The 23,367-nt window shown below is 39.8% G+C and overlaps 1 protein-coding gene and 2 gene segments (V, D, J or C); all 3 read right to left on the reverse strand.

Moving 5' to 3' along the window:
* Positions 1–316: 316 nt before the first annotated feature.
* On the reverse strand, positions 317–1,692 carry LOC134099391 (T cell receptor alpha variable 3-like). The segment is given in 3 exon segments: positions 317–544; positions 1,160–1,455; positions 1,618–1,692. Coding segments are annotated over 3 exon segments (591 nt in total).
* A 1,134-nt stretch (positions 1,693–2,826) lies between these two features.
* Positions 2,827–3,486, reverse strand: LOC134071291 (T cell receptor alpha variable 20-like). The segment is given in 2 exon segments: positions 2,827–3,279; positions 3,447–3,486. Coding segments are annotated over 2 exon segments (375 nt in total).
* Positions 3,487–5,576: 2,090 nt separating this feature from the next.
* On the reverse strand, positions 5,577–8,789 carry LOC134099398 (uncharacterized). Its single transcript, XM_062552259.1, has 4 exons — positions 8,777–8,789; positions 8,070–8,366; positions 6,036–6,149; positions 5,577–5,941 (listed from the first exon to the last, which is right to left on the reverse strand). Exons 1-4 carry the CDS (start codon positions 8,787–8,789, stop codon positions 5,577–5,579), a joined length of 789 nt encoding a protein of 262 aa, XP_062408243.1.
* Positions 8,790–23,367: the final 14,578 nt, after the last annotated feature.

Here is a 23,367-nt window from a genome sequence, read left to right on the forward strand (position 1 = left end):
ACATGTGGTGTGGAGATGTTGCCCCACCATGGTTACGATTGGTATTGCAGCATGTCATTTTTTTCTTTTCTTCGTATTTGTCACTGACACTAGTCTTGTGTTTTTCCCCATACTGTATAACACACAAGGGTGCATAAAACAAAACTACAAAAGAAACATGTACTATTTAAAGTAACAAATCAATCAAATGTATGGCTACAGTACAAACATTACAAATATGTATTTATTCAATAACTCTAATCTCTGTAGATTGTTTGAAAATGGTCAGACTTTTTAGTAGGAGAATAAGGTTTGGTGAGGTGTGCTGCATGTTATCTCAGTTTTTGTTTGACAGCTTTCCTGTTTCCTTCACTGTGGGCCTCATGGCACAGTAGTAGAGAGCAGAGTCTGTGAGTTTAGCAGAGGAGATGTCCAGAAACATTTGATTTCTATCATTATTCATTCTCCCAGAGAATCGAGGATCCACAGTTGATGTTCCTGGCGTTTCAGGACTGGCAATAAACATGAGAAACTGGGGTGCTGATCTTGGGTACTGTCGGTACCACTGTGGATAGTCTCCAGAGATGTTACAAGACAGAGTTAAATCATCCCCCTCCACCGTTTTGAGTTCAACACTGTTTGGAGTGATTTTATTCCCATGGATGTTACCTATAGAGATAATGTACATATAAATAACATGCTATATTTATTTATTGTATTATCTGACATACAATTTCCATAATGATTAGTTGCACTCTGTTTGCCAAAGTTACGCTGTTTTTTTTACCTGAAAGGTCCATGAGCAATATTCCCAGTAAGATGATCATTGTGGAGGTCTGAACTACAGTACTTCTAAAGTCTACAGAAGTAAAACAACTTGAATGACGGTCCTGTCCAAAATGACTTAGAATTGTGAAGGCATCATGATCTTCTCTCTTTAGCTCCACCCCCAGTTCAAACAGAACCCACTTTGTTGAAAATTGACTGATGTATTTTCACACTGCACATGACTTGACGTTGATTAATTAAAGTTTTTTTTGATCAGTCAGCTTGGTTATTCTTAGAATTGCAGTGGACTTGAGAAGGCATGATTGTTCACATTTTTAATAAGCTGTACAAAACAATAAGGCCACATTTAGATAGACAGGTTTTTGTATGAGGATGTGTGTTTGTCATTCACTGTGGGCCTCAGGGCACAGTAGTAGAGAGCAGAGTCTGAGAGCTCAGCAGACGAGAGGTGCAGATAGACTTTCTCTTTAGTCATTCTGCCAGATAGACGGCGGTCCACATCTGATGTCTGATTCTGCCCAACGTAGATGCTGAGAAGATGCTGAGGAGCTGACTTTGGATGCTGGCGATACCACTGTAGAGACTGTGGATTTGAGAAGGAGTAGCTGCATGAAAGGGTTAAACCAGATCCCTCCACATGAGAGAGCTCAGTACTATCTGGAGTAATCGTATCTGCATTAATGAGCCCTGCCAGAGGAAAAGAAACAGAAATGTACAGTAAGTAACCTGAAATATGTAATAGGAGAATTGTGCATAAATCAGTATGCATGTGCTGCTGTCCATTTTCATTATTTTTGAAAATCACTAATGCTGTGTAAGGCTACTGAAAAATGTAAAAACGTCTCTTACCCAAGAAGGTTGAAAACAGCAGCAGTGCTACAGGAGTCATCATGGTAATGCCCATAGTGTAGTTCATGAGGGAGGATGGTACTGTATGCAGATCTGCTCGGATTCAGTTCTTCACCCTTAGACACTTCAATCTGATCCCACCATGATGCTGTCTGTTCAGCTCCTCCTGCAGGATTGGTGAATTTCATAAGAACTTTGTTGATCAGGATAATTATTATACAATTATTTATTATTATACACTCCCCCTTGACTTTAGGACATATTCACACATTATGACTTATTTTATTAAGCTTTGAAAATTAGTAAGGAAACAATGTACTGTCTGAGCCAGATAGTGCACTAACATACACTCTCTGAAATTATATTAGTTATGTGTTGTATCAAGACTGCCACATGATGGCAGTCTTGATTCTTCCAGTGGCTTCCTTAGATTGCTTTTATGAGTAGCATATGCACATGAAAACCAAACATCATAGTAATTGATTTGTATAGGTTATTTTGATAGCAACCACACCCTGTGTTTTTGGAAGGTGCATGGTAGGGATGACAAGTAAAATATAATAGCTATAATTCATGAATACTGTACATAAACATTCTTCCCACGGTTGTCAGTTAAACATAAAACACGCATATCAGCATTACCTCGAAGGATGTACAGAATGATCACAATTAACTTTCAGTTAAAGATTTGACAAGAGAGTTTCTCTTCACAGACAGCTCACACACACAGTGGAGAATGATCTGCTGAAACCTCCTCTGGGTCCATGGACTTAAACTACAGCATACAGCGCCTCCTTCTGGTGTCATGGTGACATGAACATGTCATTCATTAGATTGGAGTCATGTTATTATAAAATAATATGAAAGCCATGATTAATGCTCAGTGTGATATTCTTTTAATTTTTTGGCTATGCATTTCAATGACAAAATAATTCATTCATTCATTCATTAATTCAACCCTTATTTATTCTCGAAGAGTCATTGAGGGTAGCCCTCAGTATCATAATGCATGTACAGTATACTTTGTAATCATACTTATACATCAATGATTAAGCTGATCCTTTAACTGAATGTTCTAAATGTACATGTACAGTATATGTTTTAATTGTGTAAATAACACTTAAATACAGTATGTACATATTAATTTTTAATTAAATGAGTTTCATTCACAGTATTATAATTTACATGAGAAATACAGATAGAAAATGTTGATGAGTTCAAGCCTGTATCAGCGTACTGGATATGAATGAATAATGAATAGCCAGAGTGTATCAAATGAATGCTGTCTCTGAAGAGGACATGTTGGATCTCCCTCCTCCTGCACATCTCAGAGGTTTGTGCAAAGCAGAGTCTGAGTTCCTGTCACTGTGGGCACCAGGGCGCAGTAGTACACAGCAGAGTCAGACGCCTCTGCAGAGGAGAGCTCCAGAAACACACGCTTTTCTTCTTTACTTATGGAGGGAGTCAGACGGGGAAGTGGGTCTGAAGGGTAACCATTTTCAAGTATGTAGTAGAGGAACTCTGGTATGGAGTTGGGGTACTGCCGATACCACTGTAAACTATTGACATTACCGCTGTAGTCACAGGAGAAAGTGACACTTTCTCCCTCACTGATGACCACTGAAGAATTCAAGGATTTTATGGTATTCCCAACAGATCCTCCTGATGAACAAAGAGATGAAGAGCATGTGAAGATGGATATTTCTGATACATTCTTCAGTGATGGAGTCGATATTATTTGAGATGACAAGATAACTTGATTATCTGCTTAAATATACCTTCATTATTATCACACCTAACCTCATGGTGATAATACTCAAAGATCTTACCTAATAAGAGAGACAAGAGCAGGAATGCACCAAGTACCATCATGACTGGTCTGCGCTGATGATGACTGCGGGAATTTCTCCACCTTCTGTATGCACATTTCCTGACTCCGCCCCATCCACTGGAGTTTATTATTGTTGTGTTAAGGATCAGCCAATGAAACTGAGGAACTGATCTGGGGTGCTGGTGATACCACTGTAGAGTAAATGCTGATTCAGTGGTCACACAACAGCAGCACTGATGGACTGACTCTCATAATTTTGTGTTTGTGGTTATTAGTCTTACAGGGGAGCTACACCAGACGCGTAACTGAAGCGTTCCGTTCGCGATGCGTATGTTGCAGCCGGTCGCAGCAGTCAATTATCACTGTAGTCAATGGAAGTAGCTACACCAGACGCAACAGTGGCGCGTACATTCGAAAAAAATAGACCCATCTTCTAAAACGACGCGAACTGAACGCTTCAGTTACGCGTCTGGTGTAGCTCCCCTGTTATCCATGTAATTGGATGTTTGAGATTATTAGGTTTACTGTCAGAGAACTTTGTAGGCCCTTATAATAAAAAAGGCCCTCAGTACTCTGAGGTATCAGTGTAGATTTTGTATGAGTGTGCTGTCACTGTGGGCTGCAGGACACAGTAGGACATCACAGAGTCAGACACTTGCAGATTCTGGATAGTCAGAGGAGCAGTTTTTGAAGCTGTGTCTACTTTGGAGTGGAACCTGTCCTTGAACTTTTCTTCTGTTTGTGGCTCTTCGTAGTAGATTAAGATTAACTCAGCCTGTTGCTTGTAACAGATGAGGGAAGGTGTTATAGCTGAAGTTTTTAATGACATCCAACAGTCACTTCATCTCCCTCAAAGTTTCTTACATTTGTGTCTGTTTGTTAACAGAATGCTGTCCAACAGCCACTAAAGAGAGATGAGAATACAAATGAATAAATAATAAAGAAAACAAATCCATGTCGGTCTATACAATATAAAAGCTCATTTTATTTTTGGATGATTTGAGAAAGATACATATACTTACTAACAATGAATGCTGCCAGGAAAACTAATAGCCCACAGTGTCATGGCAGATGAGCTGTAATGATTGATGTTTGCTCACCTTGTGGCGAAGTGACTCTTACATTCATATTCTCTGTCACAGAAACTAAGAGCCATTTACACTGCCCCCTTGTGGAGGATGTTCCTACAACACACATCTACTTTTGCAAAAATATACAGTATGTGCAAGTGAAAACAGGGGAAATGTACTCTCGGTTGATTCTGATTGTTGTGAAGAGTTTGCAGGAAGGTGGATGTCTGAGTTTGTTATTGGATTATTAGATTATTGCATAATGAGACAGACATTCACAGATCCAGGATGGTCAGAGGAACAGTTTCTGGAGTGACTACTAGTCAGATGATACCTTGACTTCTCCTAACTCTACAGTGTGGAGAGCCACTCAGAGCTTACTCACACATCTCATTTAATTGGCTTATGGTTGTTCGTCGCATAGACATATTTGAGTTTCCTCTCATCTTTAAAGGGTCAAGTGGATGCTTATATTTCAAAATATGTAACCTGCCATTTCTTCACCACCCAAAAGCTGTGTTTTTTGTAATGTATTGTTTATAAAGGCATTTGATATCTTACTACTATGACCGACGTTTATTGCACAACTTAACATTAATCTAGTCATGAACTATGCTGTGGGCACTGTGAGATATGTAGGTTTGATGAGGTCAGAGAGTTTTTTGTATGGGTGTGCACAATGTTGTTCTAACATCTGAACACGTTAAATGATACTGAAATGTTTTCTTTAGGTTTGGGTTACATGTTTCCTCCAGCCAGCCACAGTTTGGATGCTCTTGTCCACACGATTAGCAGATGACTAGGAAGAGGAGCAAGTAAGAGAAGACTATTCACAGTTCTCTTACACATACTGGCCACCCCACCCAATTGTTATGTGTCATCTTCTTGATGGCCCGTTATGAAGCTTGAAACTGGACAGTGGGGCTATTACAACTGATATCAGGAATGTCAATATCAATCTGACGATTCAGCATCGCCAAGTGATTTGCTTGACCTGAGCAAAACTCCCTTTGGCTTGTTTTGTAAATGAACTTATTGTGAGCATCTGATTTCCTCACCTACACAGTGAGATCAGACAGTTTTTGTATGAGTGCTGAGTGTGCAGCTGTCACTGTGGGCCTCAGAGCACAGTAGTACACAGCAGTATCAGACACCTGCAGATCCTGGATTGTCAGAGAAACGCTGGAGTCGTTGAGCTCAGCATGAAATCTCCTCTTGTATACCTCATCAGCTTCATAATCAGATCCAGACCCAGAACGGAATACTTTGACCATGTATCTGGGGAAGTCATTGGCCTTTTGTTGGTACCAGAAAAGAGTAGGAGTTCCACTTGTTTTGTATGTACATTTCAGAGTTGTTGTTTTCCCCTCTAGAGCCATTTTAACTGACTCTGTTCGATCAACTGTGTCCTGTGATCTGCACTCTGGAAACAATAAAACACACAATTGATTGAGCCCTTTAACATATTAAACCAAAATGTTACAAAACCAACCAACCATAACTAAATCAAAACCTACCAGAAAAACACACAGACAGCAGCAGTAACTCCCATAGCCAGTGTGCCATAATGGTACAGGGATATACTCTGAAAGCCTCTGCCACACTCTCACTGGTGCCTCTCTCTTTATCAGCTGATTGGGTGGGAGGTGTCAGAACACTTCAGTAGTCTTCATGCGGTACAGATTTCTAGAGTATTCATCACAGTACATGTGATGGTACAAGAGTGTATGAGCAGATCTTTATTGTGACAATATTAATGTGTGTCAACACAAACTAATCATTGTATCTTTAGCAGTCCTGCATGTGTCTGAGTTGAGCACCAAAGAGACACCTTGACTCCCCTTGTTGTTAGTGTACTTACCAACTGGACTTACGAAGGAAAGTCAAGATCTCACGTGACATACAGTAATCGCCTTATATGGACTTTCTGTCGAGAGGAGTTAGTAGTGAGACAGTTGGTTAGTGTTCTTAACAGTCTTCCATCATTGAATACAGAGCAAAGACTGAAGGAACTAGCACCACACAAAGCACCAAAGCACCACACTTAAGTGAGTTGGATAGTCCTTGGATAGATTCCTGAAATGAAACTTAAATGTATAGCCTGCAATTCTGTATATCTGAACTGCACCTTTCCGTTGTGTGCTTCTGAATCAGTGTGTTGATTTTCCAGAACTACTAACATACGTGGAGATCAGGATGTCTCTGTATTCTCCACTAGATGGGGTTCTAATTTCATATAACAGGCTTCTTCAACCTTTTCGCCCAAATAGCCCCACATTCCTGGCATTCATATCACATTTGGAACAAAGTGTCAATCACTCAAACACAAACACACACACGCACACAGATGGTGATCCGTATCACCGTCGGGATTCTAGAGGCATTTATGTGGTGTAATGGCGTCGTATGGCCACGTGGTGATCTGAATAGTTTAGATTCAAATGCATGCTTTTCTAGTTTAGTAATGTATTGTTTTGTGTCAAAGGAAACTTGAATCTTGGTGTTTGGTTAGTGTATTGCCCTCTCCACTTTAAGTGTTGGGCTCACATAAGAAAGTAGGGAATATATCAGACAAGTATTTATCTTTAAAGGGATATTCCGCCATTTTTGGAAATACGCTCATTTTCCACCTCCCCTCGAGCAAAACAATCAATATTTACCTTGTTCCCGTTCATCCAGCCATTCTGTGAGTCTGGCGATACAACTTTTATCTTCAGCCTAGCATAGCTCATTGAATCGGATTAGACCATTAGCTTCTCGCCTGCTAGCTTCATGTTTAAAAGTGACTAAGATTTCTGGTAATTTTCCCATTTAAAACGTGTCTCCTCTCAAGTTAGAAAGAGCAATAAGACCAACTGAAAATGAAACCTGGCGTTTTTCTAGGCTGATTTGACATGGAACTACACTCTCATCTGGCGTAATAATCAAGGCAACTTGCAGACGTACCATAGGCGCAGTGATATCTTACGCAGCATCTGAAAATAGTCCCCATAGACAACAAGCAGTAGTAGTGCCAGTAGCTGCAAGTTGCCTTGATTATTACGCCAGATGAGAGTCTAGTTCCATGTCAAATCAGCCTAGAAAAACGCCAGGTTTCATTTTCAGTTGGTCTTATTGCACTTTCTAACTTGAGAGGAGACACGTTTTAAATGGGAAAATTACCAGAAATCTTAGTCACTTTTAAACATGAAGCTAGCAGGCGAGAAGCTAATGGTCTAATCCGATTCAATGATCTATGCTAGACTGAAGCTAAAAGTTGTATCGCCAGACTCACAGAATGGCTGGATGAACGGGAACAAGGTAAATATCAATTGTTTTGCTCGAGGGAAGGTGGAAAATGAGCGTATTTCCAAAAATGGCGGAATATCCCTTTAAAACATTTCGAACACCACAGTACTAGGTGCATTGCTCTTTTTATTGTGTAACTAAAATCAATTCAGTGGAAATTACATTGACACATTTGTGTTATGGCCACTTTCAGGTGTCTCTTAACTAAGACAGTTTTCGTATGTGTGTTGAGTGTGCAGCTGTCACTGTGGGCCTCAGAGCACAGTAGTACACAGCAGAGTCAGACACTTGCAGATCCTGGATCATCAGATTAACAGTTTTTGTGTCTGTGTTGAGTGTAGCATTGAATCTCCCCTTAAAACCAGGGCCATTGTCTTGTCCAAAATCCGGTTTCTGTAGAATATATTTGGGGAATCCATTGGGTTTCTGCTGGTACCAGAAGAGATACTGTTGAGATGCTAATGCTGTGGTCTCATACCGACAGCTGAGTGTCACACTGCTGCCCTCCAGACCCGTCTCATCTTTAGGTTGAGTAACAGAGTCCCCCTCTGCAGAGCACACTGTGAAGACAACAGAGCCACATGAAATCTCAAAAAGAATGAAGAAATACAGACATTATGAGAAATATTACATACTGCATTTTGGGATTCTTACCACTAAAATAAGCAGCTAGCATGAATATGCTGACACGGTATTGCATAGTTGAACTGTGGTGACGGACACTCACTTTGAATTCTATCTGCTGTCTCCTTCTGTTTTTATATCACATTCTGACGCACATGTGGTGCATGTTCTGGCATTACATTTGCACCTCCTGCAGTTCACAATGAGAACAGCACAAAGAGCGACAAGCCTTATAGAGAATTGGAACCGATGTAAGCGGCGCAGTGCATTCTAGGACAAAAAGGGCGTTTTCCTCCGTGGATATTGTGGTATATGTGCACCTTTCCAGTGTATATCTGAAACAGACCAAAGAAATCCATCGTACTGACATTTATTTCTGGTAACAGCCATAAGTTACTGTACAGTTTAATAGCATGTATTTCTGGTAACAGGTGTGACCACAGTCAGCATTCAAATCCAAACCTCTGATGGCAGGCGACTGATATCAGAACATTGGCAGGAAATATCTTTGATGTCTGTTGGCATGAAAGACAATTGAGTTTTTGTTCAGCTTCTTGCTGAGTTTGTATCACTGGGTAAGAACCCTCAGGGCACAGTAGTAGAGAGCTGTGTCTGCCAAAGTCAGGCCATTAATAGTGAGTTCAGTAGATGAGTACTCGTTAGTAATACCAAACCGTTCAGATTTCAACTGGTCAGATTTTTCTTCATATGTCTCAGATCGAGCCCCTCTCAACAGTAAAAACTGTAGAGCTTCATTTGGATGCTTTCTGTACCAGTAAATCCAAATGTTACTGCTGGTGGCTTGAAATGAGCATTTCATTTTCACTGAGTCCCCTTCATGGTGAGAGATCAATTGTTTCTCAGGATCCATTCTGTCAGCCATTATGTCTGGAAAGAATAAAATAAAATAAGAAATAAAAAACAAAATCCATGTGTGTGGATGATATCAAACAATTAGAATTAGACAAGGCTATACTAACCCTTACAGTAACATGTAACAATACAGAACAAAAAATAAAAAAAGTCTTAATTATTATATCTTAAGATTTGGTGTACAGCTTACCTGTAGACATAAAGAGGATCAGAAGAAGTGTTTTCTCCATATCAGTATGATGCAGCAGCAAGTCAGTAACGTGCTCTTTTTCACTGATGTGCTGTTTTGTGTGTCTATGAGGTTGGCTGGTTACTAGAGACGAAACAAGACACAGGAAGAGGATCTGTCACCAGTAAAAAAAATAAAAAAAAATACAGCACACAGCTAGAAAATCCGTAGCATCAATGGATAACTTGAAATTGAAGCAGATCGGGGAAGTCTGTTCTCATATGAGTCTGATACAGACATACAGTATGGGTCACCTCACCCATTTTAACTATAATCTATTATTAATATTCTTATGTTGTATAGGGACTGGACGCTGTGAATTCAGTCTTGAGCATATGGGCCGTTAAGAATAGCCAAAGGACTGGACTGACCTTCAGTCATAGTTGTGGCGAAGTCTCTCATTAATGCTGGATGTATATCCTGAGGTGTTGTTGTCTCTGGTATTGCCATGTGTAACCTGGTATAGCCATGGCCTACGTGTTAGGGCTTCGAGCTTGTAACCAGAGGGTTGCCGGTTTGATCCCCGACCAGTCGACGGCTGAAATGCCCTTCAGCAAGGCACCTAACCCCTCACTACTCCCCAAGTGCCACTGTTTGGCAGGCAGCTCACTGCTCTGGGTTAGTGTGTACGTTTACGTTTACGTTATACGTTTGACCAAATGCATCTGCCTCCTGTTGTGTTACTTTAACACAACAGGAGGCAGATGCATTTGGTCAAATATGGATTTTCCACTTTTGTATCTATAGTAGGGCTGTCAAAATATTAATTTAGATTCATTAATTTGAGATAAAATAACTGATTAAATAGGGTGACCAGACGTCCTCTTTTGCCCGGACATGTCCTCTTTTTGAAACCTAAAAATGTGTCCGGGCGGAATTTCAGAATCGTCCGGGATTTTGTTATTCTATCCTCAAACGTGTTTTCACCGAATTTACATTGCTCTCTCTTTCATTCATTCACATAGTAATCTAATCATGCCCTCCCCCTACAGTTCGCTTTGCATTGAGTTGAAGTGTAGGTGTACTTGTAGAGCCTGACCTTAGAGCTACCGTCATTGGTTGATATTTTCGGCCTAAACATTTAATTGGTTATTCACCTCATTAGCGCACACTTCCTTGTTTACCACTGGCAACGCGCATGGCTATCCGGCATCTTCAGCCATACCGAAATTTCTTCTATGGGTCTATGGCCGAAACTCAAGCGCAAGTTCACTGACGAATTGAAACGTAAATTGCCATGTTTTTGTCTCGGTTGAGATCAATACCAAGCTGAGTGCCTGACCTGCAAAGCAGTCTAGGAGGAGGACTGAAAAGTAAGCCATTGGGCAACTTTTCAACTTTAAAATGTCTTATTTTGTGCGATTAGGTTTTATTTTTTATTATTTTTGTTTTACCATTGTTGTGACTATACTTTACATTGTATAGCCTACAAATGTATAGTTTGTTTGCACATTTAAATCTTTCAAGTTTTCAAAATTGCCTTGTTTTTCTGTTAGTGTTGGGCCGGCCAATAAAGCTCATTAGTCACCATGTTCATAAGTTGACATGTGAATACACTGAGCCATTGAGCAGTGAGCACTATGTTAATATTGGTCTTTTTTCACAGTAATAGCTAAAGCACCCAATTATCGCACTTGTTAAACTCTCGCGGGGATAATGACATTGGAAATGCAGACGTTTTTCACTACACAGTTTTGTCCCCTGCCGTCTAGTGGATACTGTGATCTTCGGTAGGTGAAAACGGCACACTTTGACCTTTGCTACCCCAGAGCTAACTTACCATGCAACTTGCCATTGGCAGTTAGCTTCAATTAACTCCGGGATCTCCTAACATGGGCAAAGATGGCAGCTTTGGATCCTTTTTGTAGGCGAACTTCAGAGGTCTATTAGACCGCAAAATGGGGAGACGAAAATGTGCTGCCTGGATCATTGATTGGAACATTTACTTAAAAAAAAAACGACCTGACGGTGTTAAAAAGAAAGTGTTGATTAAAACAAAGTCCTCTGCAATGTCTGCAGCACAGAATTTGCATATCACCGGAGTTCGTCAACTCAAGTACAACATTACTGCAAAGAAAAAGTGAAGATTTAGATGAATTAATCACAGAGTATGTAATTAATTAGATAAAAAATTTGAATCGATTGACGGCCCTAATCTATAGTTGTATTTTTGGAACTTAATTTGATTCATTTGGTAGATTTCAGCATGAATTATAGTCTGGAAACCCAGGAATTACAGTAATGCACTGACGCAACAGTGGCTGTATGATCCTCTCTCAACCAGAATCAAAAGTAAAAGTATGTACAGTTTCATAAATGTAAGCTGACTTGGCCTCACTCTATGACTGGTGCAGTGTTTTAGGAAGGAGGGATAGTCTTATGAGTACAGTAGAGACAGAACTTCCTGTTACAGTAGGTTTTTGTTTGACAGTTAGCTAGTTAGTCTTCACTGTGGGCCTCAGGGCACAGTAGTAGAGTGCAGAGTCTGAGAGTTCAGCAGAGGAGAGGTGCAGATAGAGTTTGTCTTTAGTCATTCTCCCAAACAGACGATCTACATCTGATGTCTGATTCTGCCCAGCAAAGGCAAAGGTCATAAGATGCTGAGGAGCTGATTTTGGATGCTGTCGATACCAAAACATGGTGGGTGAGCCTGAATATGAGTGGCTGCATGAAAGAGTTAAATCAGACCCTTCCACATCAACCACCTCAGTCCTGTTTGGAATAATAGAATTTCCATGGATGAGCCCTGTGAGAAGAAAAAGTAATAGAATTTCCTTAGTAAGAACTGAAATATATTATCCATGTTTAGCAATGTTCAAAGTTCTGTATCCCAGATATATTTCATCTGAATTCAAAAATCATAATCAAAAGGTCATGTTAAAATTGCATTACAAATTGTACAAATATATTGCATAATGTACCTGCTATGGTCATGAGGAGTAGCACTGAGTAGACGAGCATAGTGAACTCATTGAAGATCACAATACGCCCTTTAGATGTTCAAGTTGAGCTCAAACTCGCATCCTCCTCTGGATGGAAAAGAGTTTTTCAGAACACGTCCTGTCAGCTCCTCCTCCTGAAGTGGTTGATGCTTCAAATCAAGCATCATCATGAGCTGCTGAGGTGGGGCTATAATACCATAAGTAGACTAACAGGCAATGTGTACAGAGTACGCTCTGCACATCATCACTGTCATATATGATATTATTTTTTCTTTTCTTTTTTTTTTTTTTAATTTGGCCTCTAAAGTGACATTTGACTCATTTGTGTGTGTTGTGATCATATTAACTGAAATAATTTGATGATGATGTGTGAAATGTTTTATGAAAACTACATCAAACATTTCTTGCACCACTGCTGCATGTATGCTAATGCAATAGTTCTGATGGCTTTGGGACCCACAATTTCCTATGTTCATAAAGTCGCGACCCATATATTAATTTACTGTTCAAGCCAATGGATATGGTGAACTGCATGGTAACAAACAAAGTGCCTGTAGTGTAGACCTTGTTGTCTGGAACATGCAGATGTTTGGCATTACATTTGCGTTTACCACAGAAACGATGTCTAACATGACCGGTCGCATAAGCATTGTTTATGTCCATGGCAACATTGGCTACGAATAAAGCCTGTTAAAATAAAGGTACAATATTAGATCTGATAAGGTAGCATTTTGAATTAAAGCTCCGCGACCCACCCAGAATGGTTCCACGATCCATTTTCGGGTCCCGACCCAATAGTTAAGAAACACTGTGCTAATGTACTACCTCAACTCATCTCTTTACCATGTCCATAAAGATATAGGTCCCCTTATAAGTCATGGTTGTACAGTTGTTCCTCTCACTAGTGCCTCAAACTGACATACAGTAAGGTTGTTTCAAGTGCCATGCGAGATATAAGTTTGCTTGATGCTATGTAATCAAATTTAATGGAATTGAATCACAGAATACATTTCGAAATGCTGCCCTCCAGTGGCCATCTTCTTACTACATAACATCCAGGCCATCAGAAAAGTATCATGCAGGGTCAAATCCAAACCATGACATAACCATGGTTAGGAGACTAATAATAATGTTTAACATTGTCAATGTGCTACTGACACTGATTTTATCTTTAAGACATTTCAGGGATTTGTCATTTTTCAGTCAGCCAGTTTTTGTAAGGCTATTAGGTGTGCAGCTGTCACTGTGGGCCTCAGAGCACAGTAGTACACAGCAGAGTCAGACACTTGCAGATCCTGGATTGTTAAAGGAACAGATTTCTCATTGGTGTTGAGTTGAGCTTTATATTTTCCTTTGAGTCCATCATTGCCCCCATCTCCGAAAGAATATCTCTGAAGTATATATTGAGGGAAACCATTTGCTTGAAATTTGTACCAGAACAAGTAGTCTTGGAAGCCTGTGTTAGTCACATCATATTTACAGTCGAGTGTCACCACTTCACCCTCTACACTGACTACATGATTTGATGGCTGATCAACAGAGTCCTCCATCCCTCTGCCAACTGTAAAACAACAATTATTTGTCAAGATAAAATGCTCAGATTGGCAGATAGTAATGTACTGTAAGTATTGAAACAATTAGGTATAAATTGATTAATCAATCAATCAATCACCAATGTGAAGCTGGTTGTAAACGATCACTTACCACAGCAACAAACAATCAGAATGTGTAATGTATTTGTCCAGGGGGTCATAGCTACAGTATTCTGTGTTATGACAATGGAGCTGTCTAATGTCTTTCAGCTCTGAGAGATGAGCAAACATCTTTATATATTTAATATGTAGTGTTGAAATGTCGCCCCACCATGGGTCCGAATGGTATTGCAGTCCAAGCGCAGCAGTGTTTTCTGCCATGTGAAATACAGTCATATGCGTTTTGTGCAAAACATGTAAGGGATAACGGCCGACGAGGTGACCGGTTCGATGGAAATAATGGCTAGGTGGAGGTCTAGAACTCCGGCGACGTGCGAAGCACGGAGACGGAGTTACCTCCGCCGTGCCATTATTTCCATCGAACCGGTCGACCTCGAAGGCCGTTATCCCGCTTATCTCCCGTTTGTATTCACAACCTGTATATTTAGAACATAGTTTTATTCCACCGTTGCGTCCGTTAACATCGCTAAAACTGTCTTGACTGTGGGACTACTTTCCGCCACATATCAACTTTCTACTTGCAGGACAAAACTGCCGTTACTAGTTCTAAAATTGATGGTTGCTATGGCCAAAGGCCAGTCGTTAGTTCTAAATGGCTGGTTGCTACGGCCAAAAGCCAGTCGTTAGTTCTATCTCTCCCGTTGTCAAACGGGCATATCCCAGGATTCTGATTAACTTTAACTTTGAAAGATCGCTACTTTTATAGCCTACATGGCATCCAACTAGCTACAATCCACCTCCGTCATATGCTACAATGTTACTATGGTTCTGCACGTCTGTATTTCAGCTTGGATGCAACGTGACAGTTCATTTAAACTTCGCAACGAGTTTGGCGAATTAATATTCAAGTGTGATACGGGAACTACTTCACAGGTAGCAGGTTATACGAAGTTAATGGCCACCCCATCAGCCAATCAGAGAAGAGAATTCCATTGTTGAGGGAGATAAATAAATGTAATGTAATGTACATTAAACATGTATGTATTCACTTGATGACTGTAATCTCTGTATTAAACACCTCATGCAGACCTTTTGATATGGTGCATTTTATCTCATGTCTTGTCATGTCATGTCATGTCATGTCATGTGAGTTTTTGTTTGACAGTCTGCCTGTTTCCTTCACTGTGGGCCTCACGGCGCAGTAGTAGAGAGCAGAGTCTGAGAGTTTAGCAGAAGAGATGTCCAGGAACATTTGACTTTTCTCCTTATTCATTCTCCCAGAGAATCGAGGATCCACATCAGACGTTCCTGGATTATCAGGACTAATGATGAACAAGAGAAACTGAGGTGCTGATCTTGGGTGCTGTCGATACCACTGTAGATAGTCTCCAGAGCTGTAGCTAATGTTGCAGGAGAGGGTTAAATTATGTCCTTCAACTATATTGAGCTCAACACTGTTTCGAGTGATTTTGTTTCCATGGATGTTACCTGCAAAGAGATGGTATGTCATATTTATCTGCTGTTATGTCTCCTTCTCTATTATTTGACAAAAAGTGCTACATTCTGAAAATTCATGATGACCAAAAGTGCACTACTAGTTACATTGTGTTTACCTGAAAGGTCCATAAGCAATAAGCCCAAAAAGAAGATCATGTTGGAGGTTTACAACTGTGAGGTCTGCTACACCATTTGAATATCAGTCCTGTGAAGACAAGTTTCCCATGACTATGGCTAGGCATTGTGAAGTCATCATGATCTCTTTCTTGCTCCTCCCTCATGGCTCTATTACAAACATGAGACTCTGTGAAAACATTATGGATAGTCCAGACAGCATGGGAAAGTATTTGCAGTAAACATTAATAAACATATGGTAAATGTCCACTTTTGAATTTGAATGGAGTGCTTGGTCTAAACATCTGAACATGCTTCATGGCAGGCAAGGTTTTAAAAATCATCTTTGGATATGTTATTCGTTTAGTTTCTACAATGTGGGAACAGTTTTATTGCAAAATCTTACATTATACACTTAAATATACTACATTTGATTGCCCATCTGTTATATTGATTGACTGTTCAGTGAGAACTGAAGATACAAGGGAACTCTACATTTGTCTTAAAGGGATAATCCGGAGTGAAATGCACTTTAGATCAATTTTTCGGACTATTGGGAGTACATACGTTGAGTTGACACCAAAATCATGTCATCCGGATGTATTTTGAGAAAGTTCGCGCTCACCGTTTTTAGCCAAAACTCGTTAGCCTGGAAGTGACCGGGGCGTGTCCTTTCGCCGCTACAAAACGCTATTTTTATACCTCTTCTACTGTTCCAAACAACACTACACTTGCGTGGTAGTGAGTAGAGGTTCCCTAAAGCCAAACCGAAGTATCCGCACGTCTTTATGTGGTCGGATAGAGAGTCCAGAATGAATTTAATCGAGTCCGTACCTTTCCGGAAATGTTAGTAAAGTGTTGTGAAAACGTTGCTAGCTGCAACAGCGACATTTCCGGAAAGGTACTGACTCGATTAAATTCATTCTGGACTCTCTATCCGACCACATAAAGACGTGGGGATACTTCGGTTTGGCTTTAGGGACCCTCTACTCACTACCACGTAAGTGTAGTGTTGTTTGGAACAGTAGAAATGGTATAAAAATAGCGTTTTGTAGCGGCGAAATGACATGCCCGAGTCACCTCCAGGCTAACGAGTTTTGGCTAAAAACGGTGAGCTCGAACTTTCTCAAAATACATCCGTATGACATGATTTTGGTGTCAACTCAACGTATGTACTCCCAATAGTCCGAAAAATTGATCTAAAGTGCATTTCACTCCGGATTATCCCTTTAATGCAAAGGCAAAATTATGATGTATTATGGCTGTCTGACACATACTGTATCAGGGAACACATTACACTCACATGTCACTCACACTAGACACCTCCTAGTGGCATAAATGGGAACAAGACCATGTCAACACATCTGACATGTATATTCATTGAGCAGACACGTTTATCCAAAGTGTCTTACAGCTTGACAGTTGGAAGACTTATGATATGCCTTTGTGAAGAGAACATTTGATACATACTACTCACACTTTCTAGCTCAGTAATCCTTTTTTTGTGAATTGCTTTGGAATCAATTGTTGAGCCCCACGGTGATGAATATATATAAATAAATAGATAAATACATAAATAATAACAACTCTTATAGTTATGATTGTGAATCTTTTAGCTTATTTTAATAATCAAAGAATGTGACAAATGTGGTGATTTTGTGTAATTCAAAGAGAAGAAGGGAAGATGTACAGTATTGTGATGATAATAGTGCAAATAATGTCAATCACCAATAACAACTTGAGAAATAGCATCATGTGACCTCCTTGCTTATGGCTGATGCTGATTAAAAGACTCAAGTGTGGACCATGATTGTGATGCCATTTAAGGCACTTGCCGATGGGGTGCCATGCAGTATCTGCATCTAAGGTGCAGCTTTCTCTTCTCAAGAGAAGAGTGTTTTTGTCGGAGGGTTGAGTATGACACGTCACTGTGGAGCTCAGAGAGCAATAGTACACAGCAGAGTCCGATGCTTGTAGATTCTGGATGGTCAGAAGAATAGTTTTTGAAGTTACGCTGAGTGTTGTGGAATATCTCTGGCGAAATTCATGTTCAACACTTTCTCCATAATCTGTTTTCCACAGCATGTATTTAGGAAAACGTCTCATTTTTTGCTGGTACCAAAAGAGAGTTACAGGCATCACTGTGCTTTTGATGTCATACAAACAGCGTAGTGTCACCGTGCTGCCTTCCAGATCCGTTTGATCTTTAGGTTGAGTAACAGAGTCCCCCTTTACACTGCAAGCTGTGAAGATAACATATTATTGTGGGTTAAACCAGATCCCTCCACATGAGAGACCTCAGTACTATATCTGGAGTAATCTTATCTGCATTTACTGTAGGAGCGCTGTCAGTGGAAAAGAAACAGAAATGTACGCTAATTTGAAATGCTTAGATAGAATGATTCATATCAAGTCTAGAATCCTATACATGGAATGCATAAAACATGAATCTTTCCTTTAAAAAGTAGCACTCACTCTGCCCTCCACGCTTAAAGTAGGGTAGAATACACCTTACCTGAACAAATTGTTAGTAATAGCACTGAATAGAGCAGCATTATAAGCTCAATAAAGTCCACAACACGGGAAAGAGTGCAGCTTGAGAAGCTGATCCCAACTCAGACCCACACTGACATCTGTGTACCAGAGATCACTTTGGGACAAAGTAGCTCCTCCTCAGAAATCGTACCATGACTGACATTTAATCATAGCTGCTGTGTCTGTGTGAAAAATCGATCCATATCGATATGTCCTGTAGCATGCTTTCTGTGACAGACAAATGTGTTTTACTGAGAATGATTTTTCAGATATCAAATCAGGTGTCATTGCACTCTGTCAATCAAGATTTACCTGTAAACTGTGAGGGATTTTATTGAGTGCAACTGGGTTTGTCATTAATTGTGGTCTGCACGGCACAGTAGTAGAGAGCAGATTCTGAGAGTTCAGCAGATGAGAGATGCAGAAAAATCGCTTTGCTGTCTTTCATGTTTGATTGATATCCCAGGAACAGGAGGAATTGCATTGGTTACGTACCTCGATATTCCAGAATGAGAAACTGTGGTACTGTGTAAGAGAATTGGCAATACCAGTGCAGACCGTAGTCTGTTCCATCGTACTTGCAGGTGAGCTCAATATGTTCTCCTTCTTACATGCTTGACTGTCACTGGAGTAAGTTTCCAACACTCCTTTAATGGGAGAGTTTTGTACAAATATCAGTATGCATGATGTGTGCTGCTGTTAACCATTCATAATTTAATAATTTGATAATAAAGGCTGCCCTGTAATACTAATGCAAAATAGGAAAATGTTCCTACCCAAGAAGGTTGAAAACAGTAATGTTACAGCAAACATGGAAGAGCACATTGTGAGTTATGATATGCAGTTCTGTTTGGATTCAGTTCTTCACTCTCAAACACTTTAAGCTGACCTCTCTGTGATCTTTGGTGATCAGTAGCCTATAATAATACAGTGATTTAAAAAATACACCCATTTGGTTAGCATACGCTTATGTACTGTATGTCCATAGTGTTTTGTGTACACATTTCTAATATTGATTCTAAACCATGGCCCATCTTAGCCAGATGGTGTACTAGCTCACAAACGTAAACTCTTTCCACTGACTAATACATGATCAGTCAGATGGATTAAGAAAGACAATGATATTTTGAAAAGTGACTGACAGGTAAGAGTTTATTAATGATAGGATGTGATTGAGCACAATCACTGTTGTTATAGATATTTGTCATGACAGAAGAGTGTGACCTCCTGTTAGACACAATAGTGTTCCAAAATTAGGTGAACAGTCTATTACCGGCTACACTTAGCGTACACTCACATACAGTTCATGTAATTTGAGTTTTTGTACAGTGCAGCTGCTGTTCCCGTCACTGTGGGCTGCAGAGCGCAGTAGTAGACAGCAGAGTCAGAGACTTCAACAGATGAGATATTCAGATGAAACTTTTTATCTTTAGCCACTTCGCCAGAGGCACGAGGATGAGGAGGATCTGATTTCACTGGATCACCGCTGGTTTCAAACAACATGATGATGAATTCTGGTTTAGATCCAGGATTCTGGCGATACCACTGGAGATTTCGTACAGTAACACTGTATGTGCAGGAGAGAGAAGCTGTTTCACCCTCTGAGACAAGAAGTTCTGTAGAGGCTGGATTGATGTCAGCTTGAAAACTGTAACCTAAAAAGAACAAAATGTCAATATATTTTAAAATACTTAAAACATGTAGACTCATGCTTCATACTTTTTGAGTCTGTCTTTTTTATTATTATTATTATTATTATTATTATCATCATCATAATTATTATTATTCAAAACTGAATTAAACCCACCTATCAGTGTTACAAGCAGAAAGAGAAGGCTGCACATGGTCATACTTGTGTGACACAAAATAAACAGAATCCACAGATGACAACCCTTCAATTGTTCTTCATGAAACACTGCTGCAAGTCTCCTCCTTCTCACATCTCTGTGGTACACCCCCACATTGAGACTCTCATCTTTTCGAAAGTTGAAATACTGTTTTTTTCTACACTTTGAAATTCAGTATAAGGTGATGTAAATGATTGGATTTGTTCAGTGTGTGTGTGTGTGTGTGTGTGTGTGTGTGTGTGTGTGTGTGTGTGTGTGTGTGTGTGTGTGTGTGTGTGTGTGTGTGTGTGTGTGTGACCTAATGATTTGGTTTAAGGTCAAAGATCTTTCAAATTCTGAGGTCTTCTCTCTTGTTCAATAAAGAATATCTGCCACACACCAAAATTCCACTAGATGGCACTACAATGACATATAACAGCTTCCTCTTGTGAGGTACATCTGCTCATTTCCCTTCACAGTGTACACTGTGGCAAGAGCAAATCTATATTTCAATGGGAAAATATTAAATCCATTGTGTCATGGCTAAAGAATGATCAATCATCAGTTCTGTCTATAGTGTCTCTGTGCCCATCTAGTCCTTTTTTAATGTTATGTAGGGGGTCATCTGATATGAGATTGTGTGGAGGAAGTGAATGAATGTGCATACAATATAAAGTGTCCCTCTCTGTCAGACAGAAAAAGAGCATCTGTTTGTGAATGGAGAAGCTCAAACTGTATTTGAGATTAGGAAAGAGGCAGGTTATAGAAATGCATGCCAATGTGAAAGCTTTAACTGTTTAGTAACGTTAATTAAGTGCTATGCTTTTTCTGCAAAATCTCAAAATGGGATACAACAATAGGATTAACATTTATAATAAGCTTTACAAAAAAATTAAGGCTACATTTAGACATACAGGTTTTTGTATGAGGATGTGTGTTTGTCAGTCACTGTGGGCTGCAGGGCACAGTAGTAGAGTGCAGAGTCTGAGAGTTCAGCAGAGGAGAGATCCAGAAAGACTTTCTCTTTAGTCATTCTCACAGACAGACGAAGCTCCACATCTGATTGCAGATTTTGCCCAACATAGATGCTGAGGAGCTGAGTTTGGATGCTGGCGATACCACTGTAGAGACTGTGGATTTGAGGAGGAGTAGTTGCATGAAAGGGTTAAATCAGATCCTTCCATATGAGAGACCTCAGTATTATCTGGAAAAATCGTATCCGCATTCAGGAGCCCTGCCAGAGGAAAAGAAACAGAAATGTATGTAACCTGAAATGTGTAAATATAGTAGCTATTAATGAGAGTTGTACATGCATCAGTATGTACTGATATTTTAATTAAAAATATATTCTGCTGTGTAATACTACTGTAAAATATAGAAGTGCTCTTACCCAATAAGGTTGAAAACAGTAGCAGTGCTAAAGGAATCGTCATGGAAATGCCCATAGTGTAGTTTATGAGGGAGGCTGGTATGCTGATCTGCTTGGATTCAGTTCTTCACTCTTAGACACTTGAATCTGATCTCACCATGATGCTGTCTGTTCAGCTCCTCCTCTGACATACTGTACTGGGTTGGTGAACGATAATAATTTAGGAAACATTTACTGTACATATGATCATTTGTGTCCATTATGTTTTGAACTAAACTATCTGAGTCAGTTGGTAGACTGGACCACTAACATAAACTCTGGCCTCTGAAATGATATGAGTCAGATGGAGAACTATCACACATGTAGGCCTACTTCATGTTTATTTATTTATTTTTTAAAGTCAGTTGAAAGAGAGAGAGATTTACTATATAGATGAGCTGTATCATGTGTAGCACAATCCCTGTCAAAAACAGTTCATAGTCATTATCATGACATAGTTGTCATGCGTGGCCTCCTGATAGACACAGTTGTGTTCTGATTGAAGTTTTTGTTGAGTGCAGCTGGGTTTTCTGTCACTGTGGGCAGCAGGGCGCAGTAGTAGATAGCAGAGTCTGAGACCTCAGCTGATGAGATCTCCAGAAACAGCTTCTTCTTCTTACTGTTTAGTTTAACAGACAATCCATGGACCGGTGGATCTGCTTTTTGTGAGTGATTTCCTTCAGTCAGAAGATACAAGAACTCTGGCCTTGAACTGGGATACTGGCGATACCACAGCAGAGAGTCTGAGATGTAAGCAACGCTATAGTTGCATGTGAGTATGATGGGGTCCGTCTCTTTAGAAATCTCTTCAGATGAAAGAGATGCTATAAGCTGTCAGCCCTGCAATAGAAAATGTAAATGATATATTATAGTTTCAAATGCAATTCATTATACATTTGTTGTTTACAAGGTAAAACAACCTTTATTTCCAAAGTATTGTTATTATTAAAAACATACAGTAGATTACTTGAAATATTATTCATACCTAAACACATTAAAGACCAAACAACACAGAGAACGTCCATGTTGGCTTTCAGAAAGAAACGTGTACAGAACTTAACTGACACTGTCACCTTGGAGAGCCTGGTGTCGTATGAATCATTATGTGCAAATGCTCAACCCCCCATTGCCCCACCTCCTGGCAATGTACAGCATCTAAAAAAATGCATTGGGTTAGAAACCCTGGCAAAAAATTGCCTAGCAATACCCATGGTCACAAAACTCACCAGAAGTCATCATGTACAGTAAGGGGTTATTTTTCAAAATGTCATGACCACGGTCCCCCTTTCCCCCTACAGTATGTCATGCCTACTATATACAAGGGATAACGGCCGCCAAGGCCCTCAAAGGCCATTATCCCACTTATCAACTGGTTGCCAGTTTGTTTCAGTTTGCTGTACAACTTTCTTTGTTTCAGGGTGACAATTTCAGCAGGTCACAGATCAGAGAAAAGCCATTCCGTGGTTGTTCTGTCAAGACAAAGACTGACAGCTCACTCATACAGTGGAGCATGAAGGGCACTATAAATCTGCGGCAACCTCCTCTGGGTTTCATGGTCTTAAACTATTGCATAGAGCGCCTCCTTCTGGTGTCATGGTGGCATGAACATGTCATGCATTACATTAGACTCTAATTATTATTACAGTATTGTTATGAAAAAAAAATGTTTTTATTAAAATACACAGACTGGAAACTATATTTAATATAATACATATACCTCTTTAAATTATACAAGGGTTGATGCTCATTCTTTTCTCAATTTTCATGTTTTAATGTGTACAATATCAATTTGTTCATTTGTTTATGTATTATAGATGCATATTTTATCTGAAGCTACATACAATTACATATGTTTCTTTAA

The sequence above is a fragment of the Sardina pilchardus genome, chromosome 2, assembly GCF_963854185.1.
Source record: "Sardina pilchardus chromosome 2, fSarPil1.1, whole genome shotgun sequence".
In the NCBI taxonomy this organism is placed as follows: domain Eukaryota; kingdom Metazoa; phylum Chordata; class Actinopteri; order Clupeiformes; family Clupeidae; genus Sardina; species Sardina pilchardus.

Bases quoted from the DNA above. Each gene is read 5' to 3' on its own strand.
- LOC134099398 (XM_062552259.1), bottom strand. The intron at 6,150-8,069 runs GTGCTCTGAGGC...CCACCCAATCAG, and splicing joins TGACTCTGCTGTGTACTACT to CTGATAAAGAGAGAGGCACC. The intron at 5,942-6,035 runs GTAGGTTTTGAT...TATTGTTTCCAG, and splicing joins GCTGTCTGTGTGTTTTTCTG to AGTGCAGATCACAGGACACA.